This window comes from Corvus moneduloides, chromosome 1 (genome assembly GCF_009650955.1).
Source record: "Corvus moneduloides isolate bCorMon1 chromosome 1, bCorMon1.pri, whole genome shotgun sequence".
NCBI lineage: Eukaryota > Metazoa > Chordata > Aves > Passeriformes > Corvidae > Corvus > Corvus moneduloides.
Genome location: NC_045476.1, coordinates 60,756,691 through 60,780,695, shown reverse-complemented (window position 1 = coordinate 60,780,695; position 24,005 = coordinate 60,756,691). Strand labels below are relative to the sequence as shown.

The window sequence follows — 24,005 nt, the reverse complement described above, 5'->3', positions numbered from 1 at the left end:
GACCGGACAGCTGCATGGGTCAGGCTAGGGGGTAAGGGGGATATGTACCTTGCCCTGGTTGTTCTATGCTTCCTTCTGCTCAGCCAAAGATTATTTTATTCCTGGCTCTTGGCCAAATTGGTGTGATTCACAAACCTCCAAGTGGGTCTCATTTACACTCTGTAATTATGTGGAAAGAAGTAAAAAAAATATATATTAAGGAAAAGAATGGTCTTTTTTCTTCATATGTAGATGAAATGTAGCATGCAGTCTTTTGCTGCATGTTGATGTAAAAGTAGGCTACTTTCACGTTCATCCTGGTTAATGTTTGTGTGTTTAAAAGATCTGGATTGGTTTTGTTATATAAAAACATTTTATGCTCAAGTGTAGGTTAGTTATAATGGGCATTTTATACATCCAAAGTACAGCAGTTATTTTACTAAACATGTTTAATATGTCTTTTATTTATTTGATTTTAGTAAAGCATTAAGTTAGGGAAAATCAAAGGGCACAGACTGTCCAATTTGTGTAGTTATTTCAGTGGATTTACATCTGGAAGAATCTAGGCCAAACACTCTGCACTTAATCTGTCTAACCCAGTTTGTGTTTCCCATTGACTGAATCATAAATCTTACCTTCCACTAATACAGCCACCACCTGCAAGAAGCTAAAAGGAATTCTCAATTCATAAAATTATCTTAATTAAAATAGATACACTAAGAAGCTCCAAGTCCATAACTGACAAGTAAAATGTGTTTGCTCAGCAGCTTCCTAGGCCTGAAGCCATCTATACATATGTCTTTCTTGTTTGTGCAAGTTGTCTCAGATAGCTGCAGCTGGGTTTCGGAAATGCCCAGAGCTGCTCCAGTCTCTACAGCGTGTTAAAGGTGCTGGGTTATGCCCTCCATGGGCTTGCCAGTGTGGATTTTATGTGTGCACGTTACTTTGTAATTGGGAGGCCAGGCTTGAGCTGCATCTTCCACCACTGCTGTTTCTGCACTGAGGCTGCCAGGAGGTAGAAGCTGTACCCCAGCATGGCTCTTGCTGCACAACGCCTGCTCGCTGTCTCTGTCCTGCCCCGTACCACCTGAACACTGGTGGCCCTGCTCCAATTCCCACCTCTGTGCTGCAAGGCTGGGATACCTGTGGAGGAGGTTGGCAACAGGCTTCCTGCCCTTCTCACCTAAGGTCAAAGTTTTACTGTGAGTAACAGCTGATACCTATGATGTCTCTCCTCTGAAATGCTGTAGGAAAAGATAAGGCCCCTCACTTGCCCATGATTCAGTCTGCAGGCAGACCGACGGGAAGATCTTCAATGCGGGAGTAGTTTAGAACAGAAAAAAAAGCCAGTGATGAGTGAAGACAGTCTTGATTTTCTGAAAGGCCAAAACCAACAAAAAACCCAGAAGTTTGACAAGATCCAACAATGCACAGATTTGTTCACTTGAAGATGTTTTAAGCAGCAGTAAAATGTGAAAATAATGTTTTGATGGGTTATTCTGCACTGCTCAGGGAAGTGGCTGTTGCCCTTCTACAACCAGAGAGTAAATCCAGGACTAGCAGAGTGACTGATGGGCATTTCAGCTGTGTCACTGCCACTGATACATGATGTAACTCTACAGAACATAGCACTTCAGAACAAAAAGTGGCACAATCCTAAAATAATCACTTCAGAATGCTAGTGCAGGCCACTGGTGGCTAATCACAAATGAGTAAATAGCCCTCTCCTTACTGCGAGAACTTCCTTCAGAGCCATTCTTTCAGCTTGGGCTCTGGCGACACCACCTTTTCTTCAAGGCTGAAAATGGATTACAAGTTCCTGTAAGAAAGTACACCACTTCTGAGGGAAGCTAAAGTGTCCTGCAGGGAGGAAGGTTGCTAAGGAAGGAGCAGGAAAGCCAGAGTTAGGTAATGCCAAAGTACAGAAAAGGGATGAGAGAAAAGCCACCCTCATTCGGGGCTGGCTCTGCTCTGTGGAAGGGCTGCACACCATGGGCAGCAAAAGACTCAGAACTGTGATCCAAACAGGGGAGTCCTTGTCACCAAAGCCTTCATGGGCAGACAGTGGAGCCTGGGCAGTGCACAAGTCCCCAGTTCAACTGTGAACATTTTGGAGAGGAGCTGTGAGCAGTTTGTGCACAGACCTGCTGATGCTGAGGCACCCCCAAGAGACAAGTCAGTTAGCTGTGCGATTAACCAGCACCCAACTCTGCCCCTCCAGCCATCAACAGACCCCCACAGCCTGTGCCCTTTGGATACAAAACATCACAAATACCGGCGACCACTCTTAGTACATGGTGTGTAGGAGTTGTCTGCCATGGCAGCAGAGGGAAGCTGTAGGCATTGGAAGGGCCAACATGCCACTGGCTCCTCTTCAGCCTCACAAAGTTCTTGTGCCCAGGGACATGCCTTACACCACAGTGTCTGTGCCAGCTAGCCAGTGGCAGCGGGGGGGCTTGGGGTGGAGCAGAGGCTTTCTGGGGGCAGGAGGTGATTTGGCAAGACCCACAGCCCACTCAGCTGTGCAGAGGAAGTGGGATGACACCGTCCTTCCCATATAGCAACACTGCCCCAGCCACAAGCCCTGGCACTGACTTCCTGCTCATTAGAGCTGTCCCTTTTGCTCAGGAAAGGAGCAGTAATTGTTTTCCTACCAGTGGATGGAAGCTATTAGGCTTGTTAGAAAGAAAAGGTGCAGGAGCCAAGAGAAGTCAGTACACCCGTTTGCTGTTCAGGACCACTGCTCACCCAAACCTCAGCCTGCAGTACTGCCTCCTCAACCAGAACAGCAAAACCCAAACAGAGCAGGGTTTGCACTTAGTCCACCTCCTGTCTCAGTGTTTGGGCCACTACAAAGCAGGTTATTTGGTCTATCTTAAAGGCAAGAAGTACTCCTGTGTTTTCTGGACTTCTCATATACTCTTCAGATTAGAGGGGCTGTGGCTGGTGCTGGAGCAGACTGCAGGAAGGAACAGCAAAGCCAGCTTAGCAATTGGCACCCAGGGACTATCTTTTTCTCCTCCTAAGCTTGCACTGCAGAAGCAGCCTGTCTTTTTTCTCCACAATGGTGGAAGAACTGCAGTGAGGAAAAGCTATTGCATCAGGTGAAGGATGCAGAGGGGCCAGTGGCCCTCAGGGACGTCTGTCTGGTGGCACCATTGGGAGGGGCTGCCAAGATGCTGAAAAGGGCCAGTGTAGGCAGGTGCAGGCACCACAGTGGCAGCCCCAGCAGGGGATGCCACATGTAACACAGAGCCTTTAGCTGCATGTCAGCAATTCTCTTGAACCTGGAGAGCTGATCACAGGTGGGAACTCAGAAGGACAGAGAGCGCAGCAGGAGCTGCTCTGCGGGTAAGGGCATCTACACTAATGCAAGAAGAGCTCGCTCCATGAGCTCCAGCTTCAAAAGACACTGAGTTCAGTTCATTGCAAATGACTGCTACCTAACATCATCCCAAAAACACCAGCTGAAGGAAACCTGGGGGGCTTTTGACAGTGCAAAATGTCAGTAACTGATGCCAGATAAACATGAAGGGCTGTCTGGTGCACAGCAGTGCAGTGGGAATTGACTCCACACCAACTGAAGTTAAACACAGAACATATGTGAGTATGGCTTGGGGGAGTCACTGCAGAGCACCCAGAAATGCTCCCTTTGCTGAAGGTGTGCAGGATATGTTTCCCACTCTTAAGGAGAAAAAAAAAAGCTTTTCTAAACTCCCTTTGAAAGACCCAGTAAGAAACCACTCCAAAGTGATGCCCTACTCTTTCTCATAGGATTGAAAGAAATTTATGAAGCTGAAGTAACATTAGGAAATGGCTTTAGGGAGAAAGGGAAATGAATGAGACTGAAATAACATTTATTCTCCTTCCAGTTATTTTGGAAATATTAGGGAAAGGCAACAGGAAGGTTTGGAAGAAAAAGCCCTAGCACAGTCCCTGGGAAGGCTGAGGGGTCAGTGACAAGAATGCACACCACACTGGTAATCAGCAATTCTCATTTACAAAATCAGTTTTCTCATGAGGGAAAAAACCAACCAAATAACAAACCAGAAATCCAGTCAGCACAGATAGTTCAGTGTCTGACAGTTTAGTCATCTGCAATCTGAAATTGAACTTCAAAGTTACTCTGTGTTAATGACATAGGGTCCTCCCCAGTACACAGATAAACTAATTCCTCACCTTCAATTCCATTTCCTTTACTATTGCATAGAAGTCTCATTTTGGAGAGGAAGGCTAAAATACATTTCCATTACTGTAGTTAACCTTTATTGGAACAGTCTTCTTATTAGCAGATCTAGCAGAAACTAAGTGAGTTCCCAAGGAATTAAATGCTTTCTGCTGCAGCAGGTCTTGCCCGTGATGAGCTATAGATCACAGTAGAGAGCTCTGTGGAAGATTGTGCCAATGAGCAGTTTTCCCTCGTAGATGGATGCCACTGAGCTTCCCTGCAGCACAGAGCCATTGTCAGCATAGACACGTGTCACCACAGGCTCCTCCGAGAGGATGTTCTGGATGCGCAGGACCTGCCGGAGGGGGAGGATACATCTACTGAAATGGTCATAGGTGAAAATGCTCCACGGGTAGGGGGAACATCAGCATGTTAACTTAAACAAATTAGATAGGATGAGCAGCTGCTGATAATTGCAGCCACGTAATTCCTGTGAGGGGGCCTTTAGCAAAGCACGGTCCATGAACAATGATCTTTTTTCCTTTTAATTGTTGTGCAACATCTGTAAGGAAGTAAGGCAGTCATCCACCACTAGGAACATGAACATTTTCTCCAGCCTAAGAATTAGTTAATATCTTCTTATTTTCCCAGACAGAGTAAACAACTGCCTAGTATCATCAATCTATTACTATTGAATATGGTAATTTTGAGAAGTGTCTTACAGGGAGCTTCAGACAAGGCTGAAGTCAAATGGACACCAGCAAGCTGCACTTGTGGCCATTATTGCACCAATGCCAGTACCACAGTGATTTCATAGAAAGAAGAATTACACTGTCACCTACAGATGAACTACACTTGCACAGATTAATCATTCCTGTGCAATCGTTTCTGGTCATGCTTTGCACTCAGTCAATTATGTTTAGTTTGGCAAAGATGTGCTGGCTTGGTAATTAATGCAGTTCATCAGAATCTGTGTGCATGGCCACAGCTGCACAGAAAGCAGCCTGAGGAGTCCAAAGTGACTGAGCCATTGGGTGGAAATTATTTAGTTGTCACACAAGGATCTGAATAGGTGTTTGTTAGTGAGTATATGCTGTTCAGGCTCTCACTTGAGAGCAGAAGGCAGCTTGGTCTTCGCTTTAACAAAGGCACTTTGTGCCAGGCACTTTCTATGGAATGTAGATAAGTTATACCAGGGTGATTTGAACAAAACAACTTTCTGGCACAGATATAGCTAAGAGACCAGTGATGTCTCCCAAAAAGCACCTCAGATCCAGGAAGATTTTCAGGATCATAGTAGAACAGCTTCATCCCATTGGGATGACATCCTGTCCAGATGTCTCCAGTGTGAGGGTCAATAGACAAATTATCAACCAGAGCCTCCAGTTGCAGAGTCTATCCAACACAGAGGAAAAACAAGAAGTTAAAGCTATCAGAAATCCTGGAAGTGAACTATAACAGACAGACTATAACAGTGAACTATAACAGACTTGTCCAAGACTCTCATCTAACATAACTTAGACTGATTTTTTTTAAAGAAATACTTTTTCCCCCGCTTCTGTTTTTCTTTTCCCCTGGTATGCATCATCCCCACCTCTGTGCTGTGAGAAACCTGCTTGCTGCTCTGAGCTTCCACCATCAGCTCATTCACACCTACACATCTGTGGATGCCTTCAGTGTTTTGTGCTCTGACCCACACTGCCTGAGGCAGACTTCCACTGCAGCTCAACAGCCTGCCCAAGGATTCCTCCCTAGTTGCTGGTGGGAGGGTGGAAGACCTGAAGCTCTGTAACGGGGCACACAGGCACCTCTGCAAACCCACAGCAGGAGCCACCCAGATCAGAACTTTTTACAGATGGTCATGCTGAAATCTCAAGCATTCATGGGAACTATTCTGTCCAAAATCCACATTTGCTTCTTTTTTAGGGAACAGCAGCCCCTTACCTTCACATGGGTTAAACTCCAGTTAGCATGTTTTTCCATGACATAGACATTGTGATCCAATACATCTGCAACATAGATGTACCTTCAAAAGAAAGCAAAGTATCTTTTAATGTACATGAGTAAGCAGGCACCAAAACCAGACAGTTCCTCCTGTCCAAGCCCACACACCAACAGACATTGCAAGCAGGCCACAGGGCACTGAAGCCAACCTGATGAGATGCCAGTGTAGCTTCACACTGTGCCAGTTCTTCCATTACAACACTGAAATAAGCCTTGGAACCAGAAAGTCAAAATTATGCTTTTTTTTTAAGATCACCTGTCCACACCACAGGACTGGTTGATCCAGTCATACAGATGTAGAACTGTAGAGCATTCCCTGCTTGCAGAAACCCTGCCCCATTAATCCTTGCAAGCAAGATACCCAAACTCCTGTACCAGCTGGTTAAAATGCAGCAACTATTGATCTTATTGCCTATGAAGTAGCACACAATGCAGCAAACCTTGCTGCTAAACACCAGACACAAAACTTCCGTGCTACAAACACTCTGTATCACTTGTGTTGCACAGGCAGCACCTTGCCTTACATTAACCAGTTTAGACACCTGACCACAGAGGTACCACGTGTATAAATTAGGATCTCTGGATACTTCTGTGTTATCAAACAAAATCTAATGTAAGGAGAAACTTACTTTCTATCGGGTGAAATGTTAATTCCATTGGCTGAATAAAACCCAGATGCTACTTCTTTAACTTCTTTTGGACTGTAGTAAACAACATTTGACCAGGTTAGACCCAAGAACATTTCTAAGAACATCAAGAGGAAGTCGGAGAAGTAGTGGTCATTGGTAGCATAGAAGCTGTCTGGTCCCACGGCTACTATATCATTCACACTAAAAAGAAAGGAATAAAGAGATGGAGAAATTTTTTAAAAAATAATAAAATTAAATGAGAGATATGAAGGAGCATTTTAAGACTGCCCAGAATCCAATCAGGACATGGTCATCCAATAAAGAGGCTGCAACTATAGATGTACTTCAAGTAGTCACCAAATTATTTAGATCCTTTTACTTCTATTTTCTATGAGCCAGGACTGTGCAGTGCTGAGACGTGAACAGGACCATAGGGCATCAGCTAGAGATATGGCTACCTGTCTGTAAGTTCATGGAAATGATTATTTTAAATTTATTATTATTTTCTTTTTCATTAAAATCAAGTAGAAAACAGAGAACAAGTAGGTGTAGTGACAACTTTATCAATCTGGCTGTTTGTCTTACAATCATATTGCAGTAGGATAAACTAAAAAAATTTTGTATTAAAAAAGAAGAAAAACAGAAAAAGCTAAATGTATGTTTATTTTTACAGTGTAGCAAGTCAAGAGAATAAAATATCTGGAACTTCATATCTGCAATGACCTGAGACTGGATTACATGAATGAAGGAGAAGGGGGTGCCAAAATAATTCACTGGCATCAATCACAGCAGCACTTAAGACTAATTTAGTGATACAACTATTAAAAATCTAATTTAGAGATTGGAGAAACACTGCTTTTGATTACACAGATAAGAAGTAATCAATGAGAGAAACAGACATGCTGGTTAAAGAGGAAATATCTCATATTAATAATAGCCTAAACCCAAGAATCATCCTACACTGGATTTCACCAATGCAGCCTGGTCTGGGGAAGGTGGTACTTGGGTCCAATACCTTGTCAGAAGGTCATGTCGAATGGTTTTCAGGTGTACAAGAGAATTGTCATCTTCTTCAAATTTAAACAATTCTACTGTGCTCTTCTGATGGGGATGGTTCACAACAAAGAGGTACACGGTGTCATCTTGAAAAAAGAAATGGAAACAGCTGAAGTCTCTGCAACTGTTTGTGTGGCTGAGACCCCCAGCCCTGAGGCAGCCTCGAGTACAGAGCACATGCTGAGTTTGGTGCCTTTGTCTCATGGCTCTGCAGAGGCAGAGGGACAAGTACCCATGTTCTGCAAGATGCCTCTGCATCTGGATCCACATCACCAGCTACTTTTCTCCCAGGCTGGCTCTACAGGGAACTCTGTGTTAAGTAGATTTTTGCTATTTCTTCCAAGGAAGAAAGAAATGACCACCTCATCCTTACATCCAAGCCACTGGGTTTTGCAATCTGTGAAACAGCCCCAGTCACCTGGAAGAAAGGTTTGTGGCCAAGGCAATTTGGGCTCTTTGGTTTGTCTACCGTATCCCCTGGGAGAGTGGAAGGAGCATCCTTCTCCTGTGCAAGGCTGCAGCCCATCTGCCCAGCCCTTCTGGTAGGACCCTACTTTAGCCACCACTGATTTTTCCAACACCCTCCCTTAAAGGGTGACTGTATGGGGATGCAGGTCAAGCTGCAGCAATTGTTCTCTTCGTATTTGCAGACTTGTATTTGCCCTGCTAGAACCTCCAGTGAAAGGACAGGGAAAAAGATAACTTTATCGGTAATCAGAGCCTGACATAGGAGGATGTATCTTGGAGAAGAGAATGTATCTTTGGCTTGGCCAAAGAGTAACAGAGATTTTGGTAATTTATGGAGATTTGATAATTTACTCTTTCACCACAGAAAATTCCATTCTGGGCACTACTAGTCAGTAAAGGACGTATGTCCTCAAAACACTTGAACCCAGCATGAGACAGATGTAAACTGGTAAAATTAATTTTCTGTGGTTTTTAGCTCTAAATTTTACCAAGTTTTCTTTGCTTTTAATATACAGAGCATCTTTCTGTTTCAGACAGACTGAAAATTATGTGCAAGCATGTTTCCTTTAGCAGTTGACATTTAGAAAAGAGCAAAACAAAGGTAAAAAACCCCAAACCTTTTTGTCTCCCAGCAAGAACAACCATTGGGGGTGCAATGCAAGGCTGCAAAGGGATTTCTGGTTGTGATTTCTAGGCTGTGATTTGCCACCACCTCGAGCTCTTTACCTCTGTCTACATAGGTGTTGATTCCGTGAGGGTTAAACGATGCCAGATCAAACCCTCGGCTGATTCTCAGTTCCACTGCTCTGGGATTGTCTTCATTCAAATCCATCAAAAATATTTCACCTGGCTTATCTGGAGCAAAGCTCTTAATTCCTGGATATTTCAAGCCCTGTACAATCAAAACATAAGAAAATAATTTCTGGATAAAAGGTAAACAAGAGCATCACAGGGCTGAAAAACTGGAGCCTTGATCGGACTTGCAAGCAGACATGAGGATGTCCCTCTGCTTCAGCCTGCTGAGCCATGAGGGAGGTGGAGGGACTGACTCTGCTCTCCCTGGCAGAGGGAGCAGGCTGTGTGGGGGCACAGAGAGCTGTGGCCAAGGCACCACGGCCCCCCACCGCAGGCACACCTCAGGGGTCTGCAAACTGACACACTGGGGACAAACCGGCAGTCCAGCACCACTGCCTGCATCACACGCAGTGAAGCCATGGGGAACAGCAGCAGTGCAACAGCTCATGATTCCTGGCATAAATTTTGCAATGTTATCATTCCCTGGGTGTCCCTGGAGCACATAGATGAGAACACCAGCTTTTGTTTTAAAAATAATTGCCAGCCATCCTAATTGCAAAGAAAAGGTTGAAAACCTATCTCCTAAAGGCTAAGAAAATCGGGAACAGCCTAATCAACACATAAAATTTGATTTTTTTTAAATTTAGGGAATTAACTCATCTTCTTAACACAGCAGAGGATTGACATTTCAACATTTCAATGAAGCAGCATGAAAGAAAGTCAAGGTTATGTGGCCAGGTAAGTCAGTGCAATAGGATACCTGTGTCAGAGCCACCAACACCACTTCCGCATCAAGAAGCATGCTTGCTCAAACAGAGGGGAATGACAGCTAAGCCAACACAAGACTGGGTTGTTCTCTGGGAGCCAGTCAGCCTTGCAGAAAAGAGCCCCTCCTGCTGTTTTCACCTATGGCTTCTGCAGATAAGGAAGCAGGCAAGCCCCAGCATGGGACATGGCACGGGAACTTACAGAGCTGATGAAAGCCAGTCCATTGGGAAGTATATCGATGTCTTCTGAACCAGTTTCTGCAAAACAGAGATAAACAGGGGTTTTCAGGTGACATTAAATATTTCCCATTTAAAAAACCTCCTTTTTAGCACAATTCCAGCTCTCATGAATGCCCCTTTCTGATACGACTGCACACACGATGAAGTTAGGTGGAAAAGATCACATTGCATTAAAAGTGGTAGCAGAAGACAGCACGTCGAGTTAGGAAACAGTACCGGGGGGTACCGCTTTTTGGAGCCCAGAGGTGCCCCTGCAGTGGCCAGGCTGTCTCCCACCCAGCTCCATGTGCCCCCAGATGTTGTGAAATGAATCAGCAGGTGTGGGATGAATCACCAGCTCCTGAAGATGTATGCTGCAGGAAGCAATTAGTGTGGGCATGGTGATTTCCAGGGCAGGACCATACCCGTGACTCAGGCCTCAGGCTTGCATAAGGCAGCTGTGGGAATTGTACAAACTAATTTTCCTGATTGAGCTGGGACACTTCACAAAGATGGATTGACAAATATTTAGTTAAAGCTCTCAAGTGACAGAGAACCTACCATATCTATAACAGCTAAGGGCTTTTATAGTTAGACCTCACTTTCAACTGCAGGTAATCACTTCCAATATTGCCAGTTCCTGTAGCTCCTGTAATAATTTTTCCTGCTAAGAAAGGAAGATAAAATAAAAACCCTTTAGTAAGAACACTAGAGCAATTTTAGGCTTTCATCAAGCACTCTCCAAAGAGCTTTTAGTCCAATGCTGAAGCCCGCTTGCCATCCCACGTTTCCACTACTCCCCTGAGAAGCCTCCCCTCTTCCCCAAATCACCAACAAAAACAGCATTCCTCACAAGCCACTTTCCAGATGATGAGGGAAACCACTCAGGAGCATTTGCTTAAAGAAAATTCTTCTGCAGGTTTTCTTTAACAGAGCCATCAACACAAGGCTTTTCCACCCAGCTTGTCCCACGTCTCCACAACCCCTCCTGCTTTGCCATAGCCACATGCACAAGCCTGTGTGGGTCACACCATCCCTTCCACCTAAACACCTCCTTCCAAGGAAGCACCTGCAAATTTGAGCTGGGTTTACTGTTTGCTTTTAAGTAACTCCTATTTATCCAAGCACTGATTTGGCTTGGCTGTAGTTTATCCTGGGATCACTGACAGCCTTTGTGGAGAGGAACCAGAACCCCAAATTCATCCACCCAGGAAAGTTCCTCCCCAGTTCAGCCCTGGGAAGATGCAGTGGCACAACTTCTCACTTCCGGCCAAGGCCAGCTCCTCCTCAGTCTCAGCAAGCTCCTGCTCCACCCCATGACACCAACAAGCAGAGAATCCCTGCCTTCTGAAGAGCAAAAGGTCTGAAGATGCATTTTGGGAGGAGTCGGCTGTTATCCCACCCCTGGGTTTTGGTTCTGAATTTTGACTAAGGCAGGAGGCAACATCTGCACTGATGTGTCCAGAGACACTTACAGCCTGTATTTCCCCATTAAAGTTTTGAACTTGGGCACTTTTTTTTCTCAGCTCAGCTTACACTCTGGTTTAAGCCACAAACTCCTTTCCTTTGCCCCAGTCTCTCCAAGTCTGGGTTAATTTATAAAATGGGGCTAGTGGCAATTCTCCACTTCCCAGGATTGCTGCAAGGCTAATAGCATAAAGAAATGCTGAGAGGCTCAATTGCCATGGTGACATGAGCAGGACAGACAGCTTTTACTGGCAGCGCACACTGGTGAATGAATAAACAGAGATACACTCATTTATCGCTACTGAATCAGTGAGGCTGCCAAGCAGAAGGATGAGCAGGCTAATTGGGAGCAGACAACTAAAAACTGTAAGTTTCTGGTGGAAGGAGCACAGTAAGAGCCCTGCGCCAAACTGCTTCAAGAGAAACTGCCCAGCAAAGCACATTTTGGGCGCTCCATGGCCAGGTCCTGGAATGTGCGGAAGCGAGTGAGTGGTGTCGGAAGAGCAGCGGAATGCTGATTCAGCACAGCCCTGCTGATCCAGCAGCACCGAGGAGGGGCTGCAGACACACAGCCGGCCACAGGAGAGCTCAGGGACTCTCCTGCACGCCTTGGTTTGGGAGGGCTCTGCGCTGCTGCTGCAGGCGCTCTATGGGGCAGGAGAGTTAGGAACTGACTCCTTAGGTACCACTTACACACACTACGTTGCTTAATTGTATCACTGAGCCCAGCTTGTCCATGGAATTATCTGAAGAGGGGGCATTTAAGAAAAATTAAAAGATACTGTGAAAAATTGCTGCCTACTCTAGAACTGTTGGGGTTTTGTTGTTCTTTATTTTATCTTAGTATGATGTATCCTGCAGGTGTATCTAACAAAAAAAAAAAAAAAAAAAATCTGGATTTCATATCCAAAAGTGTGACACTATTTTGCCCATATCCCACTAATTGTTCCAAGGTGCAAGTATTTCTAGCAACTTCTATAGTAGCTTCTTGAACTTTGGGAGTTAGTACAGGAGCTATGGTTAGTTTATTATAAACCATTAACATGATTAGACACCAATAAAACTCAGAAGCCAGTGTTTACTCTACAAATATAGCCTTTCCTACAGATTTGTGAATGAGGCTTAGGACAAGCTGCAATTTTTGTTTATTCAATGTTTGTATCTGTGCTTATATTGCACAATATTTGAAAAGCAGAATAAAGTCTTAAAAAAGATACAGAAAAGATGAAATTGTGCAGGAAGAAAAGGGTCCACTAGAGAAGTCTTCCATTTACTCTGTGTTTGCTTCGCTTACATCACTTATAATTCATTGAGTGTACCAGAGGTCTGTTCTTCTATGTACAGAATGGATAGTTTAAGATTATTTTGCTCAGATCCAGCTGATCCAGCTCTGGGACCTATGTTGCATTTAACAGTTCAGAAGGACTGATTTAAACATTAAAATAAAGACATTGTTTATTCAGCATTTTAAAGGAAAAAGGCCCAGGAAGCCAAGATGTCCATGTACAAAGACATCCTTACACTAAGTCACCCACACGAGCAACCTTACAGATCGGAGTACAGCAGAAGCCCATGTCTGAGTAGCATTACCTAGGCAGCATCTGAGCTTTATGGCTCCTTGGTCACCCAGAGTGTTATAAGCCCCTTTGTCACAGCAAATGAGTTTTAGAAGACATTTGAGTGAACACGCCAACTTTAAAAGTTTGCACAATCCTTTGTTACTTCTCTTTCTGCCACACTGGACCTGCTAAACTGATTTTTGGCATTTTTATTTATCTAATGAGCAGCAAACTTTGCAGAGCAAAGGCGAGGCAAGGTGCAGAGCTCTGTGTGAAAGGACAGTGTTAGAGGAGCCAGCAACTAACAGGAATGAAGCTCTGTAAATTGATCCACTGCCTCTAAGCAGAGACAGGTTCTCAGAAATCACCTAATCTACATGTAAATGTCAGGCACAAAAACCAAGATACTGTTTAGAAATGAAACACAACTCTATTTGTCTTTTCCAGGTTTCCTTTTTTCCTCAACAGAACAATCATGTTGCAAAAAAGTCTTATAAAGGTATGCTTAAAAAAAATACTCAGAAATTATTTTATATTAATCATCATCAAATAAGCATTATTCATAGTCTTGTATGAGTAAATTACAGCTTAATCTAGAAGACCTGGAGATTTTTCTAAATGCAATTTTTTCTGTACCTATTTTCAAGCACAGGAACTCTGCATATACTCATTCATGGCAGCAATTTGACTTTACGAAGATGTTTGAATCCTGACACAAGGAAGAAGCAAGATTTATGAAATCAACTCAGTAACTCAGCAAGCTCAAAGGTAAGGCTGTAAAAGCTCATCCACTGACTTTTACACGTGAAAAATCCAGAAAAATTTCAACATAATTTAAGACATTTCCAAAAAAACTAAGGAAGGGAAAATCCTTAGCCATCAAGCCTGCATTAAGTTTAAAAACTATTATTTGGGAGAAAGGGAGACACAAAAAAGCAATCAATTTTAAAGCTATCCTTTTTATACACTGGTTATCCAAAATGGAGAGAAAAAATCCAAGACAGAAATATTGCTGTGTGCTAAACACATGGCCCAAAGGACAAAGTCAACCTTTCAGCCACTCGGTTAAACTTCCCTGCAAACCAGATGAAGATGACAAACATGACCTCTTGCTCTTTGGAACCGCACAGCTGCATTGCACAACTGCGCCGAGCTCCCGCCGGCCACCGGCACCGCGCGGCACCAGCCGGCTTCTAAATATCCCCAAAATGTGGCACAGAGGAGCGACATTGTGGCAGGCATTTAGCAGCCGCTCCTTCACCGTGTGCCTGTGGCCCTCTCCTAAAGCTTCCACCCTTGCAGCACTTCCCATCTCCAAGATTACACCAGCTGATAGCTACCTGTAAGAACCTGTCTGAAGAGCCTGCACACCCTCATGTAAAAGCCAGATTATTTCCTAAGTGGCTTAGCAAAGAAGAAGTGTTTGCAAGGTACTCAATTTCAAGAAAAGGAAAAGAAACTCAATACCGAAGGCAAAAGGCATTATACCAAACTAGTTTTTCAGTCCCATTTTCTTCCTGCAGTTTCTCCCTATCTCCAAGTCCAAGTAGCAAATGAAAGTCAAATTAGTACTTTGCTTTTGGGATCAGGCTTGGAAGTTGGCTTCAAGAAGCCATTACAAAACAAGGCTGGACAAAAGCAATGCACTCAGTTATTTTAAGCACGTACCGATCCCTTTAATGAGCCGGCAGTTCGGGAGGCTTACTGGGGCTACTTCCCTTGAAGCATTGAGTCTGTTCCTGCAAGAGGAAAGAGCAGGGTTAACAGCACACAGCCACTTTTAAAACACATAACATTCCTAGTTTTCATTTTTATTGTCTACCATATTGCAGCAACAAATCAGCCATAAAATACTGAATAAGCAAACCCCAGAACTGACAACAGCAACTGGTCCAAATCCCTGCAGTGGTTACACATGTCCAAGGATTAAGTGATTCTTCTACACTGAGTGACTTCAGAAACTTTATTTTGTTCATGAGCTTCAGCAACAAGCTTTCATGACCCACTGCAGCTCAGATGACAAAATAACATAACCACTCTTTCTTCAGGTCTCAGACACCTAAATATAGTAGCACCCCGCAGTTAGGACCAACATTTCAGATGAGGAGAGGGCAACCTTCTACTGCAACCCACAGCCTATTTTTGGTGACCAGGCCACCAGCAGCTGCACTTTCTTCATTTCTTAGTCTACATTCAAAGGTAGCAATAGCACTGTTCCAAGGCAGGAGTACTCATTTCCTTATAACAAGCAGGACTTGGTAGTCTGGGTTTTAGCAATAACCCTGTTCCCTCCTCTCCTGGTACCCACTCCAAGCATTACCCTTCATCAGTGCTTATTTCATTCATGAATGCCCACAAAATTCCACCTCTGACTCATCCTTCACTGGACAAGCAGATACAGATAGGCACACACAACTTCGTATTTCTCCATTTCCTTCATTCCAAGCCGTTTGCAAATCTTTATGAAAGACACCTCACAGCCAGGACTGCTGTGTTTGACCATGCTGGTCCACAGTGCCACAAGAAAATATGTCGCATTTTTTTGTAAAAATGTTGAGCTGGCATGCTAGAATATTTCTTTTCTTCTTTTTTTTCTGCCCAGAAAAAAGCATTTAACCTAAAGTAGTTACTCCTTTGCCTGACTATCATATGCATGTGTTGAGGCTATTGCTCCAACCACAGGAAATTCTAAACGCAAAGATCCCATAGCAAAATCTTGCCCTGTTTATGTTATAGTTTGAGGCATAAACATAAACTAAACAGTAGTATCAGTCAGTGATATGAAAAATATGTGATGCAGTTGACCACTGTATGGTATGTCAGTCCTGCATTTTTTTAGTCACTTAAATATCAACTGCAGATTGCTTCAATGCAGTTAACATAAGGCCAAAAGAAAAACAGTAAGAAGTGCAGAGGATAGCAAGGGAAAGGAGCAAAGTTAAACCCTCCCAAGCCCCCTCTCCCAGCACAGGAGTACTGACAGAGAATTACACTGGCTCCCAGCCCACAAACAGCACAGGAGGGGTATCAGCTGCCCCCACTGCCCACTGGCATCCTGGCACAGCCAAACCCACCAAGCACCCAAGGGTGGCTCAGGGCGATCCTGCCTGAAGTTTGCACTGCTGCCTGCTTAGGGCTTTTCCCTTCCCTATTTTCATCAGCTTTTCCCAGGCAGGCTGCAGGCCATGCTGAGCCAAAAACACAGCAGGAACTCAGCCAGCAGCCAGCAAGGGATGATGATATCCCGACAGCATTCCCAGGGAAACACTTCATGGGCTGGAATGAGAGTAATTCAGAAGGACACTAGTCACAAGCCTGCAGCATATATAGAGGCTTTTCCAAAATGTGTCAGTTTATCTAGCTCAGACAGCCTCAGCCACGCAGCCAGATGGCCTAGATTACTGACTGCCTGTACTAAGAACGGCCTGGAATATGGAGGGCCTGCAATACGTGCGGGATGCTACTTCAAAGCAAGTAAGCGGTTTTGCTACTTGGTGCAGCTCCAGTGCATGGTACCTTTTCCCTCACAGCTTCTCTTTCCAGTTTCAGTCCTCCACCTGCTGTCCTACTTCATGGGACACAGACCGCAGGCCTTCCCTTTCCTTCAGCAGGAACCTGCTGCATATTCAAAGACCTCTCTCTCTTTCAGTTTTCCTCATCTCTAGACTAACCAATCCTGAATCTTCTGGGATTTGATTCTGGGGTTTTTTTACAAATTCAGAAGGAACTGAAGAAAGCCTTTGCTGGATTCCTGCCTTCTGGGTGGGAGATGAATAAAAGGGACCCTTGGCAAGAGCTAACACCACCCACAGTTTCTCCTCTCAAGACTATGTTAAATTACCTTTAGAGTACTTTGTGATCTGAAGTTGTGTGTTTCCAAACTTGGCAACTGTCTTAAGACTGCGGGTACATTGCAGTTTGCAGAAAACAGAGTACACAGGAAAAACCCATGGAGAGCTAAAGAGACAGGGGGATTCTGTTTCTACACAGAGATTCTCCTTTACCAGATTCCTAATGTTTCATTTGTTCTTTTGATTTGGAGGAGATGCAGGGTCCCCTGCTCTTCACAGCACTTGAAATGGCTCACCCCACTAAAGCCTGGGAGTATCTCCCAGTTCTGCTATCCCAGCTTATGCAACTCCAGTGTAGAAGGGCCCCGTTACCACCATGGTTATCACCAATAACACTGGCGGGGCATTTAGTGCAACATGCAACCACTTCCATGCCAGGTACCAGGGTCCAGGCAGTAAAGCTCTCTTTCCGTAATTAGCTACAATTACCATCTACCCAAAGTTCAATTAGCTGGATGTCTTTGCTTTGAAATCAGGCATTTGGAGTCCTTGTGAATGAAAGCAAAATTATAATGACTTAGTCACCTTCCAATACAGTAATTCACTGTCACTTTTGTGACCTGAAAAGACCAGTTACACATTTGGTAGCTTTCAGGACAGAAGCTGCTGTAACACCAGTGCTCACATTGATACCTTATGGCATGGGGTGCATGATATGGAGCATGATATGGCTGGGTATTTCAGCTCACAGCAAGTGAGGTCACAACTCAGGATTGCCAATGTCTGTGCTCCATCAGAGGAAACCTCAGGTACATAGGGGCTACTGTTATCCAGAGGTCAGCTTTGGTAGAATATAACCCAAGTTTCTGGCAAACTGCTTTGGGGTCACTGTTTGGCCAACTGGCAGGAGATGAGGTAAATTCACAGACAGTGCTTTTGGCACATCCCTGTTACTCGCAGACTGTGTAAAAACAGAGGCACCATGCCCCTGCCCCAGTGCACCTTCTCCCCCTGTCCCCCTTTCTCCCAGCATCATCCTGGGGAGGATTTCACATCCACGCAGTGCAAAGGGCATTTCTGCTGCATAAACGCTCCCGAAGTTAGTTTATGCCGAAACAGGATGAAAACGGCGTCACAGTGCCACTATTTTCTCTGGGGCAAAACGGCTCCCTTGATAACGCTGACAGCAATGATGGTGATGATGAACCCCTCCCTTCTGCCGGACACTGCGCTCATGCAAGGGCAGGTGTTCGCTAAGTTGTGCCCGAGACCGGGAGCTGCGGTGACCTTACTCTCGGAGGGGAGCGCCCGCCGCCCCCGCCCGGTTCAGCCCCGCGGCGGGACCCGGCCGCCGCCCCCTACCCGGGGCTCGCCTCAGCCCCTCTCGCCCCGCCGGCACCGGGACCCGCAGCTCCGAAACCCCGCTCACCCACCGAAAGGCCAGCAGCCGCTCCGCCGCCAGGGCTGCCGCTATCCCGACGAGAGCCACCACCAGCAGCTTCCCCATGGCCGCTCCCGGCTCCGCCGCGCCCCGTCCCGTCCCGTCCCGCCCCCGCGGCCCGGCGCTGCCTCCCTCGCCCCCGCCCCGCCCGGCCGTGCCCGCACCGGCGGCACTGCCCGCCCGCTGCCCCGCCAGAGAGCGGCACGGGGCCAGTGGCTCTCTGCAGGCTCCATGCTACAGCTCCCATGGGAAAGGCAGGTGGACCAACTTCCAATTCTGTTATAAAAAAAAAAATATGCGTTGTACAAAACTAAGTGTGTCAGACCAAGACTGCGTGATGTGGAATGTTCAGGTACTCCGTGCATGCCTCTGCCGGGATGTACACGCTAATATATGTCGCTCATACCAAAGTTTCCCTCCCAAGTGGTGTTTCTTCCCCTGCCACACTCCCACCGATATCTTTCTCCTCTGTGCAGGAGAAGGGCTGCAGAACCCACCTCAGGGCTCCGGGGTTCCTCCGTGAAGCAATCTGTTTTTGCATCGTCTTCAGCGTTCGCCTCCCTGTGCTTTTTGGGGGAACACACTTGGCAGGTTAATGACCTCCCTCAGCAGCTATCTTTCCCTTCCCTGCACAGTGAATATCCTCACCTGTACACATTCCTTTGCACTTTTCTGAATGTCTAGGCAATCACTTAAAAGGGCTTTTCTGCTCTTCTTGCCCTTGCCCTTGAGGCCAAGCAGATGCTCCACACTTAGTAGTACTTCAAGTCAAGTTTGCAGGGGAAGAGGAGGCACTCTAAAATATCTTTTCCCCTCAGTTTTGGAATACTCCTTTTCCCTTTTCTGGTCCTTGATTACTTTGAAATTATAGGTAGATGAGGTTTTTTTGGGAGGAATGCATGGGGTTGATGTGACCCAAGTGCATGATCTGGCACTTGGCCCTTGTTGAACCTCATACCATTGGCCTCAACCCATAGATCCAGCCTGTTCAGATCCTGCTGCAGAGCCTTCCTACCCTCCAGCAGACCAACACTTCCACCCAACTTGGTGTTGTGTCAAACTTACTGAGGGTGCACTGGATCCCCACATCCAGATAAATATAATGAACAGGACTGGCCCAAATACTGAGCCCTAGGGAACACCACTCATGCCTGGCCACCAGCTGGGTTTAACTCCATGCACCACCACTCTCTGGGTCCAGCCATCCAGTTTTCTGCCCAGGGGACAGTGTACCCATCCAAACCATGATCAATTTCTCCAGGAGAATTCTATATGAAATTATGTCAAAGGATTTATAAAGTCTAGGTAGACACATCACAGCCTTCCCCTCATCCACTAGGCAGGTCACCCTGTCATAGGAGGAGACCAGGCTGGTCAAGCAGGATCTGCCTTTCACAAGCCCATGCTGGCTGGGCCTGATCCCCTGCTTGTCCTGCACATGCCATTTGATGGCACTCGAGATGATCTGCTCCATGATCTTCTCTGGCATTGAAGTCAGGCTGACATGACTGCATGGCAGCACTCCAGCTGTGAGAGCCTCCCCACCCTGTTCCCATGATGGCAATTGTATCATAAGTTTTCCTGCTGCATAATGACTTCCTGCTCCTCCTGATTGTTGTCCATGCTGCATGCACTGGTGTAGATGCACTTCATTTGGGCTATCGCTCTCACTGCCTTTTTGGGGGTAGAAGCCCTAAGTCCTGCATGACCATTTTCACATGCTTCTGTGATTTCTAGCGCCTCAATGACCCCTGCATCTTTGCTGCACCGTGGATCTCCATCCATCTCCATCCCACTGCCACTGAGGCAGCAGACTGAAGGAGCTTGCTAGCACGCTGTCCACCAAATACTGATGCACTGCCTCCAGGCTTTTCTCTAGCTAGACTGGTTTTATTCCCTTTCCCCTTCAAATCTAGTTTAAAGCTCCTCCAATGAGCCCTTCTAACTGGGAAAAGATCTTTGAGATCAGGCGTATCTTGTCTGTCACAAACAGATTGACCCATGATAAAAAAAATCAGATTCTGCTGGTTTCTTGTCTCAGGTTTCACACCAAGGCCACTTTCCTAGCATAGGATTTTTAATTTATTTATTTACACCACAGTTTAATTTACAAAAGCACATACTGCTTACTGTCTGGAACTCAATTTTGAGGCAAGATGGGTGCAATTCATCTGATAAAATGTCAGTGTCTGCAGGGGAGATGAAGATGTCAGAGCTGGTTGTAAGATTGCAAGAGTGGCCATACTGTGTTAGTATGGCCAAGAGTTCAGCTCAACAGCCACAAAGGCAGTAAAGGAGGGTAAGGAAATGGAGAGCAAGTTGGATAAATTCCCCAAGTTTCTTTCCGAGCTCTTAATTATTTTTAGTTCAGTATGATGAGTTTTACCTTTTCAGTAACCCTTAATAGATCTATAATTCAAGTACTTTTCTGTCTTTCTTTGAAGTGAGTTGTGTTTTTACCTTATTTTTTGCTGATATCAAGCCAACTAGGCACCCTTTATGGTCACAGCAGGAAAACAGTTACTTTGAGGTAGCAATTCATATAAAATATGCCTAAAATAGATCAAGAAATCTTTCCTAAGAAGTGGACATTTCTCTGCATTCATTGGAAAGGAGCCTACAGTGACTAATTCAAGTGCAGAAATCTGCTCTGTAGGTAGATGGAATGAATGTCCCTTGAAGTCTCTGCTTATCAAGTCACCCTTGACTGAAGGAAGACTCTGGGCTTCTCAGGAGTCTACCTCCTCAGCACATCGCAGCCAGCCTGGGTTCTGCCCACTGGCATCGTCAGCATCTGCTCTGGCTGTCCCTCACCAGCACCCCCCGGCTGGCCAAGTGACTGCAGCAATGCTGGAAAACTCTTGATTGCTTTTCGGTCTGTTGCAAATCCCCCTGTGGTCTTTGCTTTGGGGCACTCAGGAGAGACCTGGGGGTGGCCTCCTGCCACATAGCGTAATGACTAAAAGCAGGAATGAGTTGTGGGCACATAATCAGCTGGAGATGGACATGTACCAGTCCTGGGAGCAGAGGAAGTGAGCAGAGCAGGGAGACAAGAAAAGTCTTATGCTGATTTAGTCATTTAGACTCTACAGTTAAGGAAAGAAAAGGAACCCTCAGTAGACTCATCCAAGAGTGGATTTATTCCATCTGGGAAAGCATGCATGAAGTAGGACAAGTAGCAGTTTGCAGATGCCTAGGCTCTCTCTCTCCCTGTCTCTCCCAGCTGATGGAAATGAGACAGCTTACGGAGAAAATAAAAGGGAGCATTTAAATTACTGAAGACAAAGGGAAATTTATCTCCTAAAAATTTTGGAAATCTTAAATCTTTTACTTGTAAAAGAGGTGCCCTTTACATGTGCTTCTCTATCACATATCGTCATCTTTTTTAACAGTTAAGATACAGGGGCTATGTACGCACAGATTTGGATTTCACAACTATTTCAAAATGCATCATTCTTGAGTCATTAATGAAACACAGTATGGTTTACCAAACAAACCTTTAAAAAGCAAAAACTCTCTTTTAATGCAGATTTTACTCTCTTTTATAAAGATGTTAATCTGAAGTAAATCCACTGATATCTCCATTGCCAAATATTTACAATGAATTTACAATGAAGATTAAAGGTCAGAATATTATTCTAAAGCAGTTTGAGGGGGCTTATCTGACTAAATACAAAAGCCTACAATGCAGGTGTGGTAGTAAGTATTAAGTGGATCCTTCGGTTCACAGAGGGCATTGAGGGCCTGAGGCTCTGGGGGGCATTGAGGGCAAACCTGATCGACAGCTCATGAGGAGTCAGGCAGTGCTTAGTGATGCAGAGCTGCTCTACAGATACTGAAATGAAATTCAGAAGAGGACATGTCGGTGTGAAGATAAAGAAGATGTTGCTATAGTTTAACTATAGAGACAAGCAGAAGATACCAACATGGTGTGGAAAGGTTCAAAGAGGGTCTTATGAGATCTTAAACCAAACTCACTGGTTTTGCAGGTGCTAAACTAGCTTCAAGTAAAAATAAAAACTGGCAGGCAAGAAAGCTGCTTCCCACAAAATTAGGCAGAAATCACAAGCAAAGCCTGTAGTTTGCCAGTTGAAAGATGAGGGAAAACGCTTCTAAAACTGCAGATCATGGAAATTACAAGATTCTCTACAAAAGCTGTGGCCTAAAACCACTTTAACCCTGTTGGCTGATCAAAGGGAAATTGCAGATGGCCTGCTCAAATATCTCAGCAATTTCTTAAACCTTGCATTCTTTAGCCCTGCTAGAGTTAAAAGCCACTTCTCAGCTCCCCATTCAGAAACTGCGAGCAGAGATTCCTACAGCATCTGAGCTGTTGCCACAGAGCAAGGCAAAGTCCCTGCTCACACCCTACCACTGCACATAAGTACAGTGTCACCGACCAGTTAGAAAACATGAGTTCACCACTATCACCTAATAAAGAGATTGGTACCTCAAGGCATTCAAGAAGACAGATGCATAGTGCCTTTTACAATAAAAAAGGTAAAAATGCTCTTGCAGTGACACCAAGGCCTATTGATTTTCTCAACTGCTGAGAAAAATACCTGTCACAATGACATCAGCAGTTTTGTGGGTGAGGGTGTTGGAAAAGGCTTTTGCAGAAACAAAAGGGCTTTTAGCCCTGTCCTGTTTAAAGGGAACAAAAGTCTCTACCTGGCCTTTGCAGAGCTGGCTGACGATTCCAGCACTGCCAGCCATGAGCAACCCAGAGGCATCTGCATAAATTTGGGTACTGAAATAAGTTTCTGAGTATATTTTGGTTCTTTCGTGATGATGTGAGGTAATGAAAAGGTTCTTAGTGATGACAAGATGTCAGAACATGTCACTGTCAAAAACAGCCCCAAGCAAGGCTATGTCCTAGCCCAGCTCTTGTTTACTGCCTTTATGCAGCAGTTTTTGTTGCTGCATCTGGAAGCCGTGGCAAAGCAAGCTGCTTTAATTATTTTATAGGTGGCAGAATTGCTAAACTGGAGACATGCCAGGCTAAGTCAAAAGCCAGAGAGGTCCTCTCAGACAATCTGCCCTTTGGTGCTGACAGGGTGCTGGGTATGCAGGATAGTACTGGTAGTTTTGACTGCACTGCCACGGTTCAGCCCTGTCACAATCATAAAGAAAATAATGCTGTCTTTTTTCAGCCAGAAGCATGCTGAGCCAGTAGTGTGCCTTGGCAGCACAATCCTTCAGTCTTGCAGGTGAAATTCTGCTAACGTGGCAGCAAGCTCCCCAAACACTGTGACTGATAACAAGTTGTTCGGCTGAGGGACAGGGCCATGTGGCTTTTGAAAGATTAAAGCAGTGTATGAAAGCAAGGAGGTTCCTGACTTCAAAGACAAGTAAAGGAGATCATGTTCCTGTCATTATCACTCCTCTGTGCAGTAGGACTCTCAGGCAATACACAACAATTGCTCTGACTCTCAGCCCACTCTATGTGCACTACTTTCATGCACTTGCAAATAAAAAAAACCAAAAATTCAATGTCCTGAATGCTGACATTTGATCCACTGTCAAATATTAACCACTGACAAAGACTCTTGCAGTCTTAGGTACACTGGTGAGAGCACTGGTGCATACAGCACATATATGTGCTGCACATGGTTGGGTTCTGGGGCAGAAGGTGAAATACAGTCTAACAAAATTTTACAAG

The 24,005-nt window shown here is 45.1% G+C and overlaps 1 protein-coding gene across 1 annotated transcript; it reads right to left on the bottom strand.

The window, feature by feature from the left end:
- Positions 1 to 410: 410 nt before the first annotated feature.
- LOC116445298 (serum paraoxonase/arylesterase 2) lies at positions 411 to 18,446 on the bottom strand. The gene is made up of 9 exons (XM_032111813.1): positions 18,336 to 18,446; positions 14,780 to 14,850; positions 10,069 to 10,124; positions 9,031 to 9,196; positions 7,796 to 7,922; positions 6,781 to 6,981; positions 6,092 to 6,173; positions 5,414 to 5,542; positions 411 to 4,502 (listed from the first exon to the last, which is right to left on the bottom strand). Exons 1-9 carry the CDS (start codon positions 18,407 to 18,409, stop codon positions 4,344 to 4,346), a joined length of 1,065 nt encoding a protein of 354 aa, XP_031967704.1. The 5' UTR covers positions 18,410 to 18,446; the 3' UTR covers positions 411 to 4,343.
- Between the last annotated feature and the right edge of the window lie 5,559 nt (positions 18,447 to 24,005).